Genomic DNA, 22034 nt, shown 5'->3' on the forward strand with positions numbered 1-22034 from the left:
TCTTTTCTGTTTTTGTAGCCTGGTAACTTGTTACATTAAAGCATGGTTGCTACGATTTTTTGATGCTGAAATTCCCTGACATTTCCAGGTTTTCCAGTCCAAAAATGAAATTTTTCCAGACATGTTTATCATCATGGTTTTTGCTTTTGAACCTTATGTTTTTCAATTAAATATATAATTCGTTAATTATTATTAATATTCACTTTCACAACTTTTTGTAGGAAATTTCATTCTACACACACAAGAACACGTGAAAATTCTAAGAGTAAAATGTAAAATTACAATTGGCATCAAATGTATTGGGTGCTACAATCACGTGCATCTAGCTTTCAGGCTAAGGTACATTATTTCACCATAACAGATCTCCACAATATAAAACCAGAAAAAAGTTCATAAATCATACACAATTTTTCATTTTCTGGCGGATTTATAGTGTCGTAGAAAATGCTGCTTTTTTGCTCACATTTAGAAGTACGTAGCATCTGCAGAAATTTTTGTTGCATATAGGAAATGCCAACATACCCCATCCTCACCAACATTCTCGGTAATTAAGATCATATTGTCAATGTACTTTAGTTATCAATCAGATATCTGGACTGCAAGTTTTACTTTGATATTCCTTCTAGTATTTAGTAGCTATTATAAAAGTGAAAATTTATTACAGAAATTCGAAGGAATCAATATTTTGCACAAGACTGAGAACCATAGGAACGAAAGAAACGAGTTTTTAAACTGAATCTTTTGGGGAGTGGAATCACAAGAACCGAATCCTGAACTTTTTCTCTTGCAGACTCCAAAATGTACGTAAATTCCAGACGATTTGGAAAATTTCCCTGTTTTCCAGACATGTAGCAACACGGCGATCAATAACGCGTATTTCGGGGAATACAAAATTAACTTTGAGCTAAGGGAAACTGAATATTATTCCAGTAAGTGAACAAAAGTTAGTGTTTTTTTCATAGGTAAAACATGGAGACTTGAGTAAAATCCATCGTCTTGCTGCCGCCATATTTCTAAAATTTTGATGGATCATGCACCACTTTAAAAAGGGATATAAAAAACGGTGTCATTTGATTAACTGCATGGGATTTGATACCTTTCAAATTTGTAGCATATTGCTTCATTTTTTATAACAACAGGGTCGCCCAAACTACAGGCCACATCCTAATCACCCTGATTTTTCATGTGACCCACCTTATTCCTTAGGAAATTCCTTATTGTCTCTAGTGTAAGTACACATGTAATGCAATGTGGTATGTGAACGATTGCTTAAATACGTACTACCCCTGCATGTAAAAAGAGCTTGGACACCCCTGTTCTGTTAGGAAGTTTCTGGTCTCATCCTGTGTTCATTCCCAAAAAGGTTCCAAATGTACTTATTTTGAATCCAGATTTCTGGAATAGAAAACTAACAAGTTTCTTCTTGTGCAGGTAGCAACACTGCTGCGTCTTTTCAATGTTTCCCAAGTCAGCTACCTGTCTACATCGGCCGTGCTGAGCGACAAAGCTCGCTTCCCGTACTTCTTCAGGACAGTCCCCAGTGACGTCAACCAGGCCCAGGCTATGTTGGAGATACTCAGGTACGAAACGAGTTGGAAACATTGTTTGTTTCAGTTTGCTTTTCAGACCACTTTATGCACATAAAGGCTAACTGAACTGGACCTACAGTTTCAAGTGATATCCCAACGACTATGTGCCTCCACCGGATATTGAATCCAGGACTCCTTGATTACAAGGTGATGATGTTTGTTACCACTATGCCATCAGGAAGGCTGAAGAAGTATGATATGTGCCATTGTATCATATTACGAATATGTTTCTTTCTTGCATGAAGATATGTATGAAAGGCCATACAAGGTTCTGACTAATTTTGCTAAGCAAATTTCTTGACTTTTTCAGATGCTTTTATTCTAGTGATGTGTAACAGTACGCTGTATCAGTACATTTTAAATGTAAAAATAAAACTTGCAACAAAAATAACAAACCCCTTGACTTTAGGTAAAACTGGTTTATATAATTTGTTTCTAGCGAAGAGCGAAAATGTAGACAGCAGATATTACTTTGCTCACAATTTGGTGAAGTAAAATTCAAATAACATGAACAACAGCTATTACATTTGTTCATCTTATTGATAAGAAGTCTAAGTAGCGGCAAGTATTTAGAAGATTCTCATTCACATTCCTTTCACATCTGCATCAAAGTTCAACAGCTCCCAAGTTTTTGGAACGAAGGGGAGTTTTATTGCTTCAGCTGAGGGTGGAATGTACTGTAGGCATTATAATTGAATATTGTGCATCTTTTCTTGTGTGATATGAATATCTGTATCATCAAAAGTAGTATGGAGATGAGTAGTTGAGTGGCGGAATGATTTCAGTATCAGTCAAGGGATGTGTTAGATATAGAAAAAATATAATATTCGTATGATATTTCTAAATTTTATGTAAATTACCCCCCCCCCCCTACACACACATAATTTACCTTCATTTAATACTGTTAAACTTTTAAAATAATGAATGGACTTTGTTTACAAAGCCCCTCCTTGATAACCCATGCCCCCCCCCCCCTGGAGATCAATTCTAGCTACGGCACTGGTAATAAGTAAGTTTGAAGTCTTCAACTTTGCATGGAATTCAAGTAAATAAGGCTCAGTCAACAATGTTGATAATAAACAAACAATAATAAGAACAAAATATCTCCAATCAAGAACACAGTTCAGTTTTTAAGTCCATTTTATCCATAAAAAGGCTAATTGGAACCTACAGTTTAAAGTGGGATCCAAACCACTATGTGCCTCCACCAAGAATTAAACAATCAAAAAATATGCTTGGTGGAAAAACTTAAATGCATTTTCAGATCTTTCAACTTGGTAAGCAGAAAACAAAATTTTCCCAAATTTTTCAGGATTCCCATGTCAGTAGGAATCCTGCTATTACTAAGATAGAATACAAACCTATTAAAATTTTGAATAGAGTTCTAAATGATGGGCACTATATTTACAACTTTTATTCTTAAGGGTTTGAAAGAACTGGAAAATATTGCTATTTCATGGTCACCTTCTTACTGTTTAATATTGATTGCAATGAGAGGTTAAACAATGATTTGATGAATTGAATGACAGAATATTTCAATGCCTTAGCCAAGAGTTGAACCTATTAAACCTGCCTCCGTAAGTACCTTGAATTGTGAGGGAAAATTATTCTAATTGCAAAATTACAAGCACATATGTAACTAAACGTGGTTTCATTTACGACAGCAAATCAAAAAGTCTTTGCGCCTAACTATTTATTGCCAGATTACAAACCATAAAGGAAAAACAACATATACAAAATCTTCTACATACTTTTTGCTATTTTTCCACATAATCACCACACCTGTTGAGGCACTTGTCCCACCGTACCACAAGTTTTGCAATGCCCGTTGCATAGAAGGTGGCCGGATGATCACGGAACCAACGACGAACAACGTTCTGCACTTGTGGACATCATCAAGAAGCTTAGGAACCCGCCGACACGACACCTTGCGGTATCCCAACAAATCGTGAACAATGTCGTAAACACTCATAGAAAATGCCAAGTTCAGTGAAATGTCCTTCAGATGAACACGTCGATCAGCTTTCACCATTTCATCAACACGGGTAATGTTGTCCGGTGTCAGCGAGGAATGAGGTCGGCCCGATTGCTTATTGTCCTCCACATTTTCCTGTCCATTTTCAAACTCCTTGCACCACCACTGCACACTTCACACTGATAAACTCTTGTCCCCATACACTGGCTCCATTTTCCTGTGGATATCTGTGGCTGTTTGTCCCTTGCACCATAAAAAACAAATAATACTTCGCTGCTCATATGGCGTGGACTTCCTGAGCACTCCAGCCATCTTTGCCAACTGATAACAGCACCGTGCTGTGGAAGAAATCGGAAGTTACAATAGGGCCATTCCAAGAAAAGCCTACTGCATCGCTCGTATATCTCGCTTTTGTAATAACACTTATAACAAGCTAGAAAAAAATAGGCGCAAGTACTTTTTGATTTGCCCTCGTACATGATGCCATATGAGATATAAACCATTAATGATACAATGTTAGATTTGAATCGAATACAGTGATGTTTAGGTGACTCGGTGACAGAGCTCATTTGGTGATCAGCTTACGGTCTCACCCCTCAAAGGTTCTGGGTTCAAGTCCAGCATGGGCATGGAAGTTCCTTTATGATTTCATCTAATTGTCATCCATACTCATTGTTGCAATTAGTCAAAATGCAGAAAAAAGATAATAGATAAGAAAAACTACAAAATGCTTTGTTTTGATTTTTAACAGGAAAAACAACTGGACATATGCCTCTGTAGTGTACTCAGACAATGACTATGGAATACAAGGATTTGAGAATCTCAATGCCTTGAAGAACAACTACAGTGTTTGCTTCTCAACGCCCCACAAGATAGATCTGGAGAGGTTCACAGACAGTGATTACGATAAAATTCTCCTTGAACTTGCAGAAGAAAGTAATGGTAAGAAAAATGTACCAGCATTGTGTGCTAATTCTTTATAAAATATTGTTATTTTATACCTACTACAGCAATCAACAGAATGCATTACTTTTAAAATTGTGCTTATGGGCCAAAATGGAAATTGTAACATAGTGTAGACCTGGAGTCGACATGACGGGAATTACGACTGCGCAAGGTGAGTGAGTGGTAATTGCCTTACCGGTTACAATCCCTTCACATATCCTGCCTAGAATTAAATGTGTCGAACGAGATGACGGTCTTTTTATTAACTATTTACCAATCTCTCCTTGGTGTCTTTATCGCCCTGAGATAATAGGTGCGAGCGAAGCTGGGGGCTGGAAATGAACACGTTCTCTATGCCTCTAGCCAGTGACTATATCTCGGGGGATGAGAGATTAAATGGTGGAGCTGCCAAAATAAAAATTTCGAACATTATGAATCGGAATTAATCGTTACGCAAAATTCTCACACACGCAAAGGCATACATACCATAGATTCCGTGCTTTGCAGCAAATTATGTTAACAAAAACACTTTTTCTAAATTAATAATGATGTGTATCTGATGGACAGTATAAACCTGCTAGAAGAAGAGCTCAATCACACATTGAACGAAGTAACTAGACTGTTATTTCGTCAACCCCCATAGATGCGAATAGAATAACTACTCCTAGGCAGGCTAGATTAGCGCAGATTGGAATAGAAGAACAGCATCCCGACAGTGCAACTCAACCCACCATTATAAATCCCTTCCTGGACACCCAAAATCCCAGCATGGCCAACTACACGTCATTTAGAACACCGGTATTCTCCAGTAAGGGAAAAGAGGATGTGAAAATTTTCCTGCTCATGTTTGAAAATGTTGCTGAGTACAATGACTGGAACGCAGCAAAAAGAAAGACAGCGTTTGCATTGTCTCTTAGGGGGGTGGGGGGTAGCTTTAGAATGGTTTACAGCCGTAAAACTAACTCCCGGCTACGCAAACATTACTTTCAAGCATCCCCCCCAAGGTATAGTCACTGGCTAGAGGCGTAGAGAACGTGTTCATTTCCAGCCCCCAGCTTCGCTCGCACCTATTATCTCGGGGCAATAGAGACACCAAGGAGAGATTGGTAAATAGTTAATAAAAAGTCTGTTGTCTCATTCCACAAATTAGTTGTAGGCAGGATATTTGAAGCGATTGTAACCAGTAAGGCAATTACCACTCACTGACCTTGCTCAGCTGTAAGTCCAGTCATGTCGACTCCAGGTCGATACAATCCACTGGCACACTTTATGATCACCAATCAGATGAGAGCAATAAGAGGGTTCGGTCTTTTATACCAGGAGGTGTATGACACCGAGTTGACGCAATGCTTCCTGCCAAGTTGGAGCACATGTATATTACACATAGCAAGGAACTTGTATACGTCACTCTTGCCCTACCGTCTACATTATAACTGGTATGATCGTTATACAGATTTTCCAAGTAAAATGGCTTATTACAAGTTCCATATGAATGCAGAATTATGAGAAACCTTTCAGTTCTACCATACACAGGACAACAGTATGATATTTAACAGGAAATTAGAACCAGAGACAATTTAGGTAATAGATGCTACTTTTTAATTCATGAACTTTCATCCTTTACCTAATACATAAGAATCTAAGAGTTAAAATATACAGACACTAATTCTGTATGTAGCATTATATGAATGTGCAACATTATCCCTTATGCTAAAAGAGGAACATAAACTTAGAACTTTTGAAAATAAAATTCTTCAAGAAATATTAGGTCTAGGAGGTGAAGAAACAAGTGGATTAGGTTACATAATAGTATTATTTTCTTGTAGTTTACGGTTATTACAAGCATAAGAAAACCGTTTTTCATTGTGATGTTTCAGGAGAACACACGCTCCCTTCATCAGAAACATCACAACGAAAAACGGTTTTCTTATGCTTGTAATAACCGTAAACTACAAGAAAATAATTCTACAGTGCAAGAAATGCGTACATACAAGAAAAAACTATTACATAATAGTAAACTGCATGATCTATATTATCCCCTGATGTAATTAAATAAAGAAGACCTCATGCCCAGGCCATGTAACGTGCATAGTAACTAACTAACTAGCCTTCTTGAACCCGAAGGTTCATGGCTGCAGCAACACAGGCCTTCCATCTTTCCCTATCCTGAGCAAGATCTAGATATTCCTTCCCATCCCTACCAATTTCCTTTAGGTCCATCTCAACATTATCCCTCCATCTTCGTCATGGTCTTCCTACTGGTCTGTTACCATCAGGTTTCCCAACAAGAATCCTGCAAACTCTTCTTTCCTCTCCCATTCATGGCACATGGCTGGGAACCTAAGTCTTCTTGATTTAATCATTCATCTGGACATGAATACAAATTATGTACTTCTAAACTATGTAACCTTCTCCACTCACCTGTCTCCTCATCCCTTTTAGGCCCAAATATTTTGCTAAGGATCTTATTTTCAAATACTCTTAATTTATGTTCCCCTTTCAATGTAAGGGACAAGTTTCGCATCCATATAATATTACAGGCAAAATTACTGTTTTGTATATTTTAACTTTTAGTTTCTTAGATATTAAATGAGAAGACAAAAGTTTATGAAGAGAAAAGTAACATGCATTTCCTGAATTAAGCTTGCTTTTTATTTCCTCTTTAATATCATTTTCATTTGTTAGTATTACTCCTAAGTACTTGAATTTGGAAACTGGTTCAAACGAGTTGTTATCAATAATTAGATTTTGATTATTACCTAACACTTGGTTTCGGCCTGTAAGCATATATTTAGTTTTCTCTTTGCTAACTTCCAAACATAACTCTTTAGCTGCTTTGAAAAATATTTTAGCATTATTCTTAATTGTATTTACATCATCCCCCAATAAGTCTACATCATCTGCATATGCTAACAACTGAGTCACACAACGTTTAATTTTAGTTCTTCGTTAGTGAGAATAGAATAGTTTCTAGGGTCCTTGTTGGGCAACATAATGGTAAGAGACCAGTAAGAAGGTCACGACAAAGGTGGAGTGACAATATTAATATTAACCTGGAAGAAATTGGTAAGAACAGTCAAAAGTGGATTGATCTTGCCCATTATAGGGACAGATAGAGTACATATGTTGTTGAGGTGACAAACCTTTGAGTCTAGGAATAATTGATGGACTTAAAAGTTTTGGGTGCTTCAGCATGCATAGCCAATTTGCACCCTTCTAAGTATATGAGAACATATCCCATTATCTAAAACCCATATTTTAAAGTTAAAAAACCCTGAGAAAGGTTAAAAGTGCAGGACAAACACTATTCGTTAAAAAACGTAAGGATAGTTTTAAAACATCTCAGAAACAGTGTAAAAGGCCCACTCTTCTCAAAAAGCTAAAAACATTTGTTAAAACACTGTCATTTGTCCTTCAACATGGATGATAAATCATTGGGAAGGCTAAAACTGTCTGAGGAAATTAAAATTGGCACATGCTAGAGAGAAATAGGAACAGGTTTCCAATTCCATATCCAAAATCCTCAGGCTTATACAATGTTTCAGTTTTTGGATAACTACAGAATTCCAAATGCTGCACTAGGGTACTATATCTACTCATTATTGTGATAATGTCCCAAAGAACCCTTGTAAGCAAAAAAGAAAATATTTGCTGGTGGAAATTAGGCCATGAAAACACATTCAGTTTTCAAGGGTTTTGGATATCCGATTGTGGACTTGTGCAATGGAAATACCATTTCATTTCTAGTGAAACTCCTGCATTAGCTATTTGCTGGCGGAAATTCACAGGATAAATTTGGAACATAATAATCTAATTTCCTGTGTCTTAATGTGTTTGGATTTTTCCACAATGCATGTTAAAGCGTCAATTTACATTTCAGTTGTGGTAGTATTTGCCGAAAAGCAAGCAATGCGGCATCTTTTGCATGCAGCCAGGAGACAAGGCCTCAGCAGCAAGTACTTATGGATCGGCTCTGACGCATGGAGCAGCAGAGAGTCTGTGGCCGACGAGAACGAAGAGGCCCTGGAAGGTGCTTTAGCCGTCCAACCCCTCGTGAGGCAACTGGAGGGTTTTGACGATTACTTCACCTCCCTTTCTCCAAACACCAACAACCGGAACCCTTGGTTTCACGAATACTGGGAGACGTACTTCAACTGCAGTCTAAGCGGCACCTTGGGTATGAAGCCGTGCAGCGGGGCTTTGAAGATATCCAAGCAAAACGGATACAAGCAGCAAAGGTATCTGCACTTCATTCGTGATGCCGTGCATGCACTTGCGCATGCGTTGAACAATCTTAGACTGGCGAGGTGTGGAGATGAGACGGAGGAATGTTCCGCACTGGATCATATCGAAGGAGAGGACTTGAAGGAGTATCTTGGAAATGTAACTTTCAAGGGTGAGTTAGAATGGAACAAGGTCTGCCAATCCACCAGTGGCATGCCCAATATTTTCGAAAGTAGGAGAGGGGGTTTACATATACTTTTTTAGTACTCGGCCCTCATTTTACCTTCTTTCCTGCCTTAAACATTCTCTTCTCTCCTTGGGATACTTGGGCAAAGGGGGGTGGGTATGACACACACTAAACCCCCTTGGGAATACTACTGCAACCCACCCACCCAAAAATTACTCTACCCACTCAAATGAATACAATAAATATGAATACACTTTAGTAAAACATGTGAATGATTCAATACAGACGTATTCATTCCTTTGTTGTATTCTGGTTAAACATTCATTTAGAGAGTATGTTTACAAACATTGGAGCAAATATCTTATTGAATGAAATTAATTTAAGCTTATATTTCAACTTTCTAAACCTTGTAATTTGGAAGCGAAAGTCTTGGAGTTTGTGTTTTAAACCCCTTTTATGCACATACAGGCTAATCGGGATGGCCTACAGTTTAAATTTGGATCCAAACCACTATGGACTTTCACCAAGCATCAAATCCGGGAGCCATTTATTACAAGGCGACGTTACCACTACACCATTAGGCTGGAGAGTGAAAGGAATTACCACAGTTTTAAAACAAAATTTGTCATCCAAGTAACACTTTGGTTATTAGAAGCAGATAATAGGCTGTAGCCCGATGCCAGCTTTACAGAAGGTGTAAAATTATGCAGGGTATGAAAAAATCTGGATGGGCTTTTTGCCTCCAGGTACGATAATTTCCATGGTATTTGAGGACAAATACAAAAGAATATCTCAAATAGCTGATTAAGAGCAAATTAATATATATTAAATGATTGATTCAAGCCAGTAGGCACCTCAATATGAAATTTACATCAACATTTGGCATGTACACTGTATGGTGCACTGAAATACTGGCCCACTTTTGAGAGATTAATGTTCACTTTAAGCACAATTAGTTCAACTTAAAAGTTGAAATTAAAACAAAATATACAGAATCACTAGCATAATACACACGCAAAATTAATAAATGTAATCAATACTTGCAATTTATCACATGGGTCGCAGTTTGGACATGTCTCTTAAATGACTCTTTTTCTCACGTGACCACAGGGTTATATTTGTTTCTGAAATATAAAAAAAACAGAAGTTAGATCTATCTTGAAGCTCAACTTGTAAGCTATATGTTGAAATAGGTCTTGCTAGTTCATAGGTTTGATAAGAAAGATCAAAATGTTACATATGATTTAATTCTATGTTTGTTGCCTCTCTGTCATGCTCTAACAATAGATAGGGAAGATTAGTGTAGTTAGTTTTATTATATATTAATATTATATTCATATTATATATGAACCGGTGAAACCAAGAAGGGAAAGATTCCACTTTTTGAACAAAATGGGATGAATACTTTGAATACATATTGAAGCTAAAAATAAAGGTTTTAAAAACAAACCCCTTATGGAATATTGTTACTATGCTTTTAGTTTTGGATGCTATGAGGTTTTTTTTTTTATTTCTCGAAAGTAAGGTCGAGTGGAATCTTTCCCTTCTTGGTCTCACCGATTCATATATTTGTTCAGTGAAACTTATACAAATATGAAACAACTGGGATGAACATATGAATATATATTTCTAGGGTGTTCGGAGAAAAGGCACATAAGTCACAAACTGTGATTTTCAGTTTTCTGTTGTTGTCTCAGATTCTCTTAAATTAAATATAAATAAAAATATTTATATTGGGCATGTGTTAAGATTCTAAATAGTGCTGATCCAATATGTATATCATGTCGGTAATGATTGCTATTAAAAGAATAAACATTAAAAGAATGTGGTCAAATTGCATTTCTTGACATTAAGTGCCTTTTCCCCGAACACCAAGAATTGAAGGTGCATAAAACGAAGTCTACGTATAGCTACTTGTTAATGTTTGTGAACAACATTTACACAGAATCCATGTATAATTTCTGATGCTAATATTTCCCACACAATTCTTGGAACTTCCTGACAAACTGACAGCCAGCAAATTTTCAGGAGAAGTCCTGCAAATGCCCTCGGAAATATAACTGGTATCTTTTCTCTCTCCCAGATATACAGAGCATCTCAAAAGTAATAGCGCAGACTGACACAGGTGAAAGTACACAATAATAGAAGCAAAAAAATCTCAGTAAACATGGGTCCGCAAACAAGCCGTTCTTGAGATAATTGCAAATGTGGGGTTACAAGCTGCCACCGATTTCATTGTTTGTAAACGTTGTCCTAGTTGGTAAAATGCGAATAATGTGTGCCAGTGTGTGGTTAGAAGCCATCACTGATTGCATTTTGTAATCATCGAGTGCTTTATCCACTCTGTTTGATTCTCACGCTACCTCTCGTAAATGTTCTGTTTTGTAAGAAAGGAGTAAAGCACTCTGTGTTTATAAAATGCAATCAGTGACGGCTTCTAACCACATATTCACAGACAATATTAGCATTTTACCAACTAGGATGACGTTTACAAACAATGAAGTCAGTGGCAGCTTGTAATCACACATTCGCGATTATCTCGAAAACGACTCGTTTGCAGACCCATGTTTACTGAGACTTTTTTGCTTCTATTATCGTGTACTTTCACCTGTATCAGTTTGCGCTGTTACTTATGACTGCATTTGAAACCTACTTTCAGTTTCAGTTTCAGTTCGGCTCGGAATGAAACATTGCGGTTCACTTTCAGTTCTTGAACTGAAACTGGAATGAAACCGGAGTATATATGTCCGAACCAGAACTGGAATGATCTGATGTTTTACGTCCAGTTCGGCACGGAATGAAACCATTCGGTTCATTTTCAGTTCTCGAACTGAAACTGGAATGGAACCGGAATATATATGTCCGAACCGTAACTGGAATGATCTGAGGTTATAGTTTCAGTTCGGCCCGGAATGAAACCTTTCGGTTCACTTTCAGTTCTCGAACTGAAACTGGAATGAAACCGGAGTATATATGTCCGAACCAGAACTGGAATGATCTGATGTTTTACGTCCAGTTCGGCACGGAATGAAACCATTCGGTTCATTTTCAGTTCTCGAACTGAAACTGGAATGGAACCGGAATATATATGTCCGAACCGTAACTGGAATGATCTGAGGTTATAGTTTCAGTTCGGCCCGGAATAAAACCTTTCGGTTCACTTTCAGTTCTTGAACTGAAACTGGAATGAAACCAGAATATATCTATCCGAACCGTAACTGGAATGATCTGAGGTTATAGTTTCAGTTCGGCCCGGAATAAAACCTTTCGGTTCACTTTCAGTTCTTGAACTGAAACTGGAATGAAACCGGAGTATATATGTCCGAACCACAACTGGAATGATCTGGGGTTTTAGTTTCAGTTCGGCCCGGAATGAAACCTTTCGGTTCACTTTCAGTTCTCGAACTGAAACTGGAATGAAACCGGAGCATATCTATCCGAACCGTAACTAGAATGATCTGAGGTTGTACTTCTAGTTCGGCCCGGAATGAAACCCTTCTGTTCATTTTTAGTTCTCGAACAAAAATTGGAACGAAACCGGAGTATATCTACCCGAACTGTAATTGGATGGTCTGAACTTTTCCTTCAGTTCTCGAACTTAAACCATTTCCAGACCCAAATGTTAAGGATCTGGGAGCGTTTTGCGATGTTTGAGATAGAAAAAAATACTTTACATTTTCTTCATTTAAGAACTGTATCTCACATTGTACTGACGATTGTATTTTTTTTGTAATTATCTGTGAAATGAAAACGAAAAGTTTATATGAATCCGCCACGTCACTTTTACCTCAGTTGATTCAGTTCAAAATGGCATCAAACAATGGGATGAAAATTAACTGTGAAAAAAGTTACGTATCTTCATTACAGTAACCAAACTGTAGTTAATCAAACACATTTCTGAAAGTAGCGTATGACATCACAGTACAGTAACCAAATTGTAGTTAATCAAACACATTTCTGAAAGTAGCGTATGACATCACAGTACAGTAACCAAATTGTAGTTAATAAAACAGATACAATTCTATGTGAGCTGTGGCTAGCTTCATAAGTGTGTCCATTTTCGCGCAAAACTACATCAATAAGATTAATACACATTAGATTTTCCTATGGCAGCAAATTTTCCAATTCATGGAAAATGGCATTTACTCTTTTGTATGTAATTACATAATTTTGTTTCTGAATTCCTGAAAATAGAAAATTAAAATAAAATAGTGTATGAACTGTTAATTTATGAAAAACGCAATAAGCATCTATCCTCGATGGATATTTTCACACCTACAAATAACCATGGATTAAAGAAAAAGCACTTAAAAATATGCTTCACAAACTTTGGTTGATTGTAAATGATACATGTCATAATTTTGTAGTACGAGTTTCTCCTCCTCGTATGTAACATTTGCACTTTAACAGCTATTATTTAAATTTTGAATAAAAAAGGAAATTAGGTCATACATAAATCTTACAATGTTAATCTTTTAAATGTCTTTCCAAACGAGAATTATGAAAAACGACAGGAAACATGTGAGCATGAAAGACAATGACTATTCACCTTCCTCCTCGACGAACTCGTAAACACTACTGGAGCTAATAGAGGAACTGAAAGAATTTTCATCTTGGTTTAAGGCTGTCAAGTGCTGATCAGAACGCTTTTGGAATAAAGCATTCGTCCGCAAGACCATGAGATCATCAAGTGTTGGAGAGGAAAGGTTGTACCTCAAATCTGACATTACAAACTTCACACTTGAGAACAACTGCTCCACGCTTACCTGGGTGGCTGGTGCAGGCAAAACCACCGGTGTCGGGAAAAATGCGCTCGGAAAAGTGCGTTCTCGCAATAAAAGTGGGAAAAATGCGCCTTGCACTTGCCTTCCCCAGTTACCCATTGAAAGAAAATGTATTGTGGTTTAAGCCGACAGTGTGTCGATCAAACGTCTTTCGTGACAGCAGAACCAATGACCACCACTCTTGGACAATGCCAATATGAGAATTGTTTCTTGAATTGCGCTGCAGCTGTGGTGAAAAACACGATTCCAATGTGGATTTGATTAATCTCTTGTATATGCCCGACCCTGTGGCCGAGTGGTTAGCACATCGCGCTGCGACGCCAAGGGTCCCGGGTTCGAATCCCGGTCGGGCTTGGTTGTTTGTGAATGTCCATTCATCAATTTCATCATTCATCACTCATCCCCATCTTCGCAAATTAGCCAAGAGGCACAAAACGCGAAGTAAAATAAACTAAATCAATCAATCAATCAATAATCTCTTGTATGAACAGGGTTATTTATAGTACCTGGGTTTAAACAGTTTGATGGCATGGCAGTCGGGTAGGAGGCCACGTGATTGGTTGGGAACGGGAATGCAATGCGATGTAAGGCACTGTTGGAAAATACATACTTCCTGTTCCCTTCCTACAGGTGGTGACGCAATAGAAACTGGACCGGACGGACGTAGTGACTAGTGAGTCACCTACTGACTATTTGAATCAACAATGTTATTTTTTTATGTTGTAACAATATTACATTTATTTTGTTATAATTGAAATCTGGGCTATAAAATATGAAAAATGACACCAAACACGACCAAGATATACGAATTACAAACATATTGCCACTCAGAAGTAATAACTCGTATCCATATTATTATGTAGCGTATTGGAAGCAATGAGTTCGTGTTTGGTGTCATTTTTCACACTTATTTCATACAATTTTTAGGTATATAAAATATTGAGAATTCAGGGGGTACACAGAAATATTCAATTATGTCAAGGAGGACTCTCAGGCAAAAAAATTGAGAAACACTGCCTTAATGGCATTTCGGATCTTTTCTATTTCCAAATATTCGGATCTGGCAGCCCCCAAAATACCAAGTTGTTCACTACGAAGTTTTATTCCGAAGCAAAACTTAAACTGAAAGTACACGGAGGGTTATGGTGCACCAGAATGTAGCGGAACATTTCAGTTCAGGTTCGGGTGCGCACCGGAAATGTTCACAGCGAGGTTTCATTTCGGAACTGAACTGAAGCTGAAAGTACACGGAGGATTATGGTGCACCAGAATGTAGCGAAACATTTCAGTTCAGGTTCGGGTGCGAACCAAAAGTGTTCACAATGAAGTTTCATTCCGGAACTGAACTGAAACTGAAAGTACACGGAGGGTTATGGTGCACCAGAATGTAGCGAAACATTTCAGTTCAGGTTCGGGTGCGAATCAAAAGTGTTCACAATGAGGTTTCATTCCGGAACTGAACTGAAACTGAAAGTACACGGAGGGTTATGGTGCACCGGAATATAGCGAAACATTTCAGTTCAGGTTCGGGTGTGAACCAAAAGTGTTCACAATGAGGTTTCATTCCGGAACTGAACTGAAACTGAAAGTACACGGAGGGTTATGGTGCACCAGAATGTAGCGAAACATTTCAGTTCAGGTTCGGGTGCGAACCGAAAGTGTTCACAATGAGGTTTCATTCTGGAACTGAACTGAAACTGAAAGTACACGGAGGGTTATGGTGCACCGGAATATAGCGAAACATTTCAGTTCAGGTTCGGGTGCGAACCAAAAGTGTTCACAATGAGGTTTCATTCCGGAACTGAACTGAAACTGAAAGTACACGGAGGGTTATGGTGCACCAGAATATAGCGAAACATTTCAGTTCAGGTTCGGGTGCGAACCAAAAGTGTTCACAATGAGGTTTCATTCCGGAACTGAACTGAAACTGAAAGTACACGGAGGGTTATGGTGCACCAGAATGTAGCGAAACATTTCAGTTCAGGTTCGAGTGCGAACTATAAGTCGAACTGAAGCTTGTTTCAGTTCGAGTTCAAATTCGGTTCGCAGTCCCTGCTTATGAGACACCCTGTATACACAAGTAAAGCAAAAAATATACAATTACATTCATGCAAACAAATATCAGCTATTTAAAGACTTAACAAACCTATGAAAGTGACCAGTAACTTTCTTTTGTTCACATTCTGCCCCAGAATATGTCAACAGATGGGGTGAGCAGTGATAGTGCCAGAGGGAGGCAGGGGAAGTTACCCCTCTTCCCAGCAAAGAAGAGAAACTTGATAAATAAATTATCTTTAGCCCAAATATAAATTTTTGGATTGTCTTTCAGCATATAGTATTCTCCCCCCATCCCCTCCACCCAATGCCACTGCCTACTCACCAATTTTTTCATGTGTTGCCTCTTAAGGTTCGACTTGACCTTTGGCAGCTGTCAGGGTGAATTTTTTCAAATTTTTCTCTCCATTTGAAGAACCACTGTGATATTCCAAAATCTGAAAAATAACATCAGCTTAGAATTTCTTCTAGAGCATTGACGTGAATTTTCGTGTAGTTTGCTTTCCCTGTTATCTAAATATTATCAATAGTTTCGCGATTACGTAAGTCTCTTAAACTATTGATAATATCTAGAAAACAGCGAAAGCAAACTACACAAAAATTAACGTCAATGCTCTAGAAGGAATTCTAAGCTGATGTAATATTTTAGATTTTGGAATATCAAAGTGGTTTCTCAAATGGAGAGAAAAAAATTTGGCCTGACAACTGCCAAAGATCCAGTCAAGCATCAATGTTGATAACGTCAGAGATTTTTTTTCCAATTCACTGAGACATATTTCTTGTACATGATTGTTTGATTCAAATGTGAAAAATTTGCAGAAAAATGCACGTGTTCTCAATGGAATAGAGAAAAAAAGCATTAAAATAAGTATCCATGGGTTATCACGTCGTAGTTGTCAGGATAAAAGAAAGGAAGAGGTAAATATTAGGGCTGAGTTCTGAAACTTCTTTGAACCAATACCGTTGCTTAAAAATTCCAACAATTAAGAATTATTCACAATAACTAATATGTAAGTAATGCACTGCAATTATTGGGTTGATGCATAAGTTTGTAGCATTTTTTTTTCACTGTGGCAAAAGTTTCTTATTTGATGCTCACTTGAGATGAACAAATGACAGAAATTAATCAGTATTATATTTCCTTCATTGTCTATAACTGTCTACCAACACTGGGTCAGTTTGCCGATTCCACGCCTGTGGGGTGATTTGGGGTTAAAGACATTGTCAAGCCAAGCTTAAAGAGCATTTTCGTTACCAAACAAGTTTCCTTGAAGATTCGTGGTTTGAGAGGTGGAAAACTGGATATCCGAAGGTGCAAGATCAGGGAAGTAAGGAGGGTGTGGACTAACCTTGCAACCAAGCTCCTGGATAGCAGCTTTTGTCATGTTAGTGGAGTGTAGGCGTGCAATATTGTGATGCAGCAGTACATGATCCAGTATTCCTGGAATACTTGCTGATTTCTGTTAGAGTGTGCTTAACCTAAAACATACTTATTGCAAATGGGTATGCAAATGTTGCAGCATCATTGAATGGTCACAGTTCATCACATTTCCTCTCGGGTCGACTGGCATTGATCTTCATGGATTAAATTGTTTAAATCGTCTTCATTAAAGCCCGATGGTCTTCCTGAATGTGGAGAATCACTCAAATCAAAATTGTCCTCTTTGCATTTCCTGTTGCAACTCTCCCCCAGCACAAATGTTGAATATGTCGGAAGTGTTCTCTTTTCTCACTTGACACTTACTGTTCTTTAGCCCACAAAATGACAATATCTTCCTTCAAATCTGCATAATTCAATTTATATTCACAAGCACAACAATGGCACTCCAATTGATGAACGTTAAACTATAAACAAACTCCTAACACCACAGTATTGCCATACCGAACACAAACGCTACAAACTAACTTATGCATCAATTTCCCAAAGGTTTGCTTTAAATTATTCAAGAATTACATAGGAACATTAAAATACCTTGTCCGTTAATCACAAAATCCATTTATTCACACAATAACGGTGCAAAAATAAAGTAAAACTTTGAATTTTGCATAATTTAAATGATAATTAGACTCCCCAAAGTAGTGTTGCATTTTTGCAAATCCTGTGAAATACACAAAATCCAGGAAATTATTGGCTGGAATCAGTGAATAAATTCTAAACAATATGTTCCGATCAGTCCTAGTGAAAATGAATATCCTCAAAATGCCATCGGCTTCTTGTGAATTGTAATTTTTGTGTTGTGTGGTGCTTAGTTCTGATTCTAAAATGCCATGTTTGTAATTTATGTATTTGGGGATCACATTAGTGTTCAACACTGAACAATGAATTTTACTTTGTTATCACATTTCAGATGAATCAGGAAAGAACTTTCGCTTCGTAAATGGAGGTGACGGACCACCAAGATATTCTGTTCTCAATTTCCAGCGATACAATGACAACCATTACCACTGGGCTGTTGTAGGAAATTTTTCATGTGAGTACAGATTATTTCTAGAGGCCTAGAATGCTTCCACCCATAATGTACGAGCAGCTTAGGCTTCAGCCTACTCAATGCTACAGTCAAAAGCCACTTGAATTGTTAATAGTGTCACGAATTTGAATTGTTAATAGTGTCACAAATTTGAATTGTTGGTTTAAGTCCACTTTATGCACAGAAAGGTTAATCAGGACTGGACCTACAGTTTAAAGTGGGATCTGAACCATTATGTGCCTCCACGAGTATTGAACCAGGATCCCTTGGATGACATTAGACTGAGGACAATTAAATTAGTATATAACAATGACTTTCATATTACCATGCACTTCACTTATAACATACCAAACTATTATCTGTATTACATAGAAATTTTCAGCGAAAAATGCAGGCTCGACCAGGACTCGAACCCGGGTCTCTGGCATACCGTGCCATTGCTTTACCACTGAGCTACCGAGCCGGACTGGTCTCGCCTGATTTGTCGCTATCGCTGTTTTACCTGCATCAATAATTAACATCTCTATGCCGGGAGGAGCCAGGCAACGTCGACGTTTACTGTGTTTCAAAGGCAACAGATCCCGTTGCAGTAGCACTGGCAGAGATGATTCCATGCAGGTAAAACAGCGATAGTGAAAAATCAGGCGAGACCATGCCGGCTTGGTAGCTCAGTGGTAGAGCAATGGCACGGTATGCCAGAGACCCGGGTTCGAGTCCTGGTCGAGCCTGCATTTTTCGCTGAAAATTTCTACGTAGTACATCTCCTGTGTGTGCCTAATCTTCAATATGTGCACATTTAAGATGAATAAAACAAAGCATGTTTAAGATTGTAAATGCAAATTTGCGTTGAGAGGAAAAAACTATCAGTACATTAACTGTCAAGTTACCTGAAACATAAGAGCTACTTCAGTGGCCAATTGCATTTAGTGTTTGACTCAGATTTCGCCACTAATGATACCAGGTTTGAATCGTGGATATTTGTTATGTGTCCCTTCATCAGTTTGTCTAATCACCATTCATCTTCGATGTATGATCAACCAAAAGAAGCAAAAAAGCAGTGTAAAATAATAATAATAATTATAATAATAATAATAATAATAATAATAATAATAATAATAATAATAATAATAATAATAATAATAATAAAAGACAAATGAAATCAGTTCAAATTCAAGTCTTGCAGACTGGGCATCAATACACCAAATGGGGAAAGGGTGCACCAGCCTTCTTAAAAACAAATGCTTGTCAAAAAATAAATACAGTGAAACCTCGATATCACGTTTTTCAGGTGAATGTCAAATCGAGGAAAATTGTATACCATTTTGCTATGATAGGACCATTAAGAATGAATGTATAATGCAGGAAAATGTAAAATCCGGGAAGGTAAAACTGGAGTTCCACTGTACAAGATTTCACACACACAATTTCACTTGAAATCACCCACATCAGGAATCGAACCTGGATCTTCCACATGGTAGTCACTCACCTTACCAACTAGGCCAGCAAGGTTCTCACCTCTGTCACAGTACTTTGAATTAATTAGACACTGAAATTTACAAGTAAGGCTGGTACTGGGCCGTCACAACACTAAAAGTCTTGATTTAAAATTATCATTATTACTTGAAACCTAACGGAGAAGGAACTCTAAAATTATCGTCACCGAGGATGTATTTTCTAAATTAACACTTGTTCTATCTCTACTTGTGATTTTCTTCTCCAGTATGATTTCAATTCTGAATCTGTTACTTTGCAAGAAGTATGATATAAACAGTCAATAATTTTTCAAGTTGCATACTTGTTTCTCCATTGTTTCTGCATCAAAGTAAAATAGAAAATAGGAAGTTATCTATAAAAATCTGCCAAAGTTACAATTGTGGCAACATGACTTTGTTTTAGGGTGACCATAATATTTTGACCCAAAAATGGGAGATCCTAAGGTCAGTTCCTGAAAAATTGGTTAAGCCTAATTGTAAAAATATTATTATTATTACCTTGTTAGTATTTATTTAAGTATGGATTGTAACTTGTGCCCCTTTATCTGACAAGCACACCTTCTTTTCTTTCAAATCTTTTTTGGAAATACAATGTACATTACAATTTCTCTTGCATTTTGTCACTGATCGAAGAGTTTTGTTTCGAACTAGAAAATATTTGATGAAAACATTATCTCGCTCTATAAGCCAGGTGAGTTGTGGAAAGGATTCCAAGCTTTCAGGAGCTAACGTCATTTTCATCATCACTTCTACCCTGAAAATGAGAGTGATGTTAGCTCTTGAAAGCTTGGAATCCTTTCCACAACTCACCTGGTCAATAGCACGAGAGAACCTTTTCATCTTTTGTCGCCAGGAAAACTTCAAGACTTGCTAGAAAATATTTATCATTCAGTAATTTATTAGGAATTGCGGAAATGCTATTTTGAATATCAGACCAACTAGGCATACTGTACTCTGCAGCAGCCGGGCCCCCTGTGGTGGAGTGGTTAGCACATCGCGCTACGATGCCAGGGGTCCCAGGTTCGAATCCTGGCCTGGGCATGTGAGTGTCCATTCATCAATTTCGTCACATCATCACACATCCCCATCTTTGCAAATTAGCCAAAAGTGGCACAAAAAGCGAAGTAAAATAAAGCAAATCAAATCAAATCAAATCAATGTACTCTGCAGCAACACACACAGAAATTTCTAAGCTTTACCATCTCAAGTTTCCGTCTTTCAAGGTATTCCAAGCAGGTAACTCCTAGAAGCAAATAAAATGGGACAAATTTTGGGGTTTTCATAATATCGACAGGATGACCGGGACACACCTCTGAAATGGGACTGTCCCAGTCAAAATAGGATGTATGGTCACCCTAGTCTGTTTACAATGACACATTTTATTTCTAGTATTATCTCATTCGATTTTTTTGTTCATTTACAAAATTGTAGGTATCTATTTCAATGGGACGTGTGACAAAACATCAAGTAAGTTGCCAATATTGTTACTTTTCCAGATAACATTTACTTTTCTTAACGATGTCTCACTCATTGCTTCATACGCACTAAAGTTCAGCTTTCCTTTGTGGAAAAGTGGAAAACCACGAAAAGTTTGGGTTCAAAGTCCACTTTATTATGCACAGAAAGGCTAATCGGGACTGTGCCTACAGTTCAAAGTTATATCCGAATTACTATGTGCCTTCACCAGGTATCGAACCTGGCACCCGATTACAAGGCGATGATGTTACCACATCTCTACAAACAAGATTGATTGATTGATTTCCTTTACTTTACTTCACTTTTTCTGCCACTTTTGGCTAATTTGTGTCGATAGGGATGAGTGATGATATGATGGAATTGATGAATGGACACTCACAAACATCCATGCCCAGCCTTCGAACTAGGGATCTCTGGGATCATAGCCTACAAACAAGAAAAGAACAATAATGCAACTAGATATGTGGTTCCATTTAACATATCCAGTGTTCTCTTGTGTAATTTCTGCTGGGTAGTCACATTAAATTGTGTCTTTCTCAGCCATTACACAAAAAAAAAGTGGTTGCAATTTCACAGTGTACTACCCTGACTTGGGTGGCCACCCTAGGACCATGATAAAATTCAAACATAATTCCTGGTTTTCAAAGCGAACTTTCCAAAAATTCAAGGGTACAAGCAGATGGTTTCTCTATTTCAACCTTAAGTATTATCACCTCTCACCACCCACACAGAAATATATTAAAAATATAAATGATCTGTGCGATTCCAAAGTATCCAAAAATTCTAATTCAATTCAATTAAACGGTATATATATATTTGAAATATTTAATTTACGGAA

The 22034-nt window shown here is 37.6% G+C and overlaps 1 protein-coding gene and 2 non-coding genes across 4 annotated transcripts in view; 2 read left to right on the forward strand and 1 right to left on the reverse strand.

The window, feature by feature from the left end:
• The window catches only part of LOC145981546 (metabotropic glutamate receptor 3-like), an 89945-nt gene that overhangs the window by 35999 nt on the left and 31912 nt on the right, over positions 1-22034 (forward strand). For both annotated transcript variants that reach the window (XM_083114855.1, XM_083114856.1), the window contains exons 5-8: positions 1432-1580; positions 4316-4506; positions 8390-8905; positions 18108-18230. In XM_083114855.1, the coding sequence (XP_082970981.1) occupies positions 1432-1580; positions 4316-4506; positions 8390-8905; positions 18108-18230 (979 nt within the window). The remainder of the gene's footprint in view (positions 1-1431; positions 1581-4315; positions 4507-8389; positions 8906-18107; positions 18231-22034) is intronic.
• Positions 18620-18690, reverse strand: TRNAT-GGU (transfer RNA threonine (anticodon GGU)). The gene has a single exon. It is a non-coding gene; the product is annotated as a tRNA-Thr (tRNA).
• On the forward strand, positions 18885-18955 carry TRNAT-GGU (transfer RNA threonine (anticodon GGU)). Its single transcript has one exon. It is a non-coding gene; the product is annotated as a tRNA-Thr (tRNA).

The sequence above is a fragment of the Lepisma saccharinum genome, chromosome 29 (assembly GCF_977018435.1).
Source record: "Lepisma saccharinum chromosome 29, izLepSacc3.1, whole genome shotgun sequence".
Classification (NCBI taxonomy): domain Eukaryota; kingdom Metazoa; phylum Arthropoda; class Insecta; order Zygentoma; family Lepismatidae; genus Lepisma; species Lepisma saccharinum.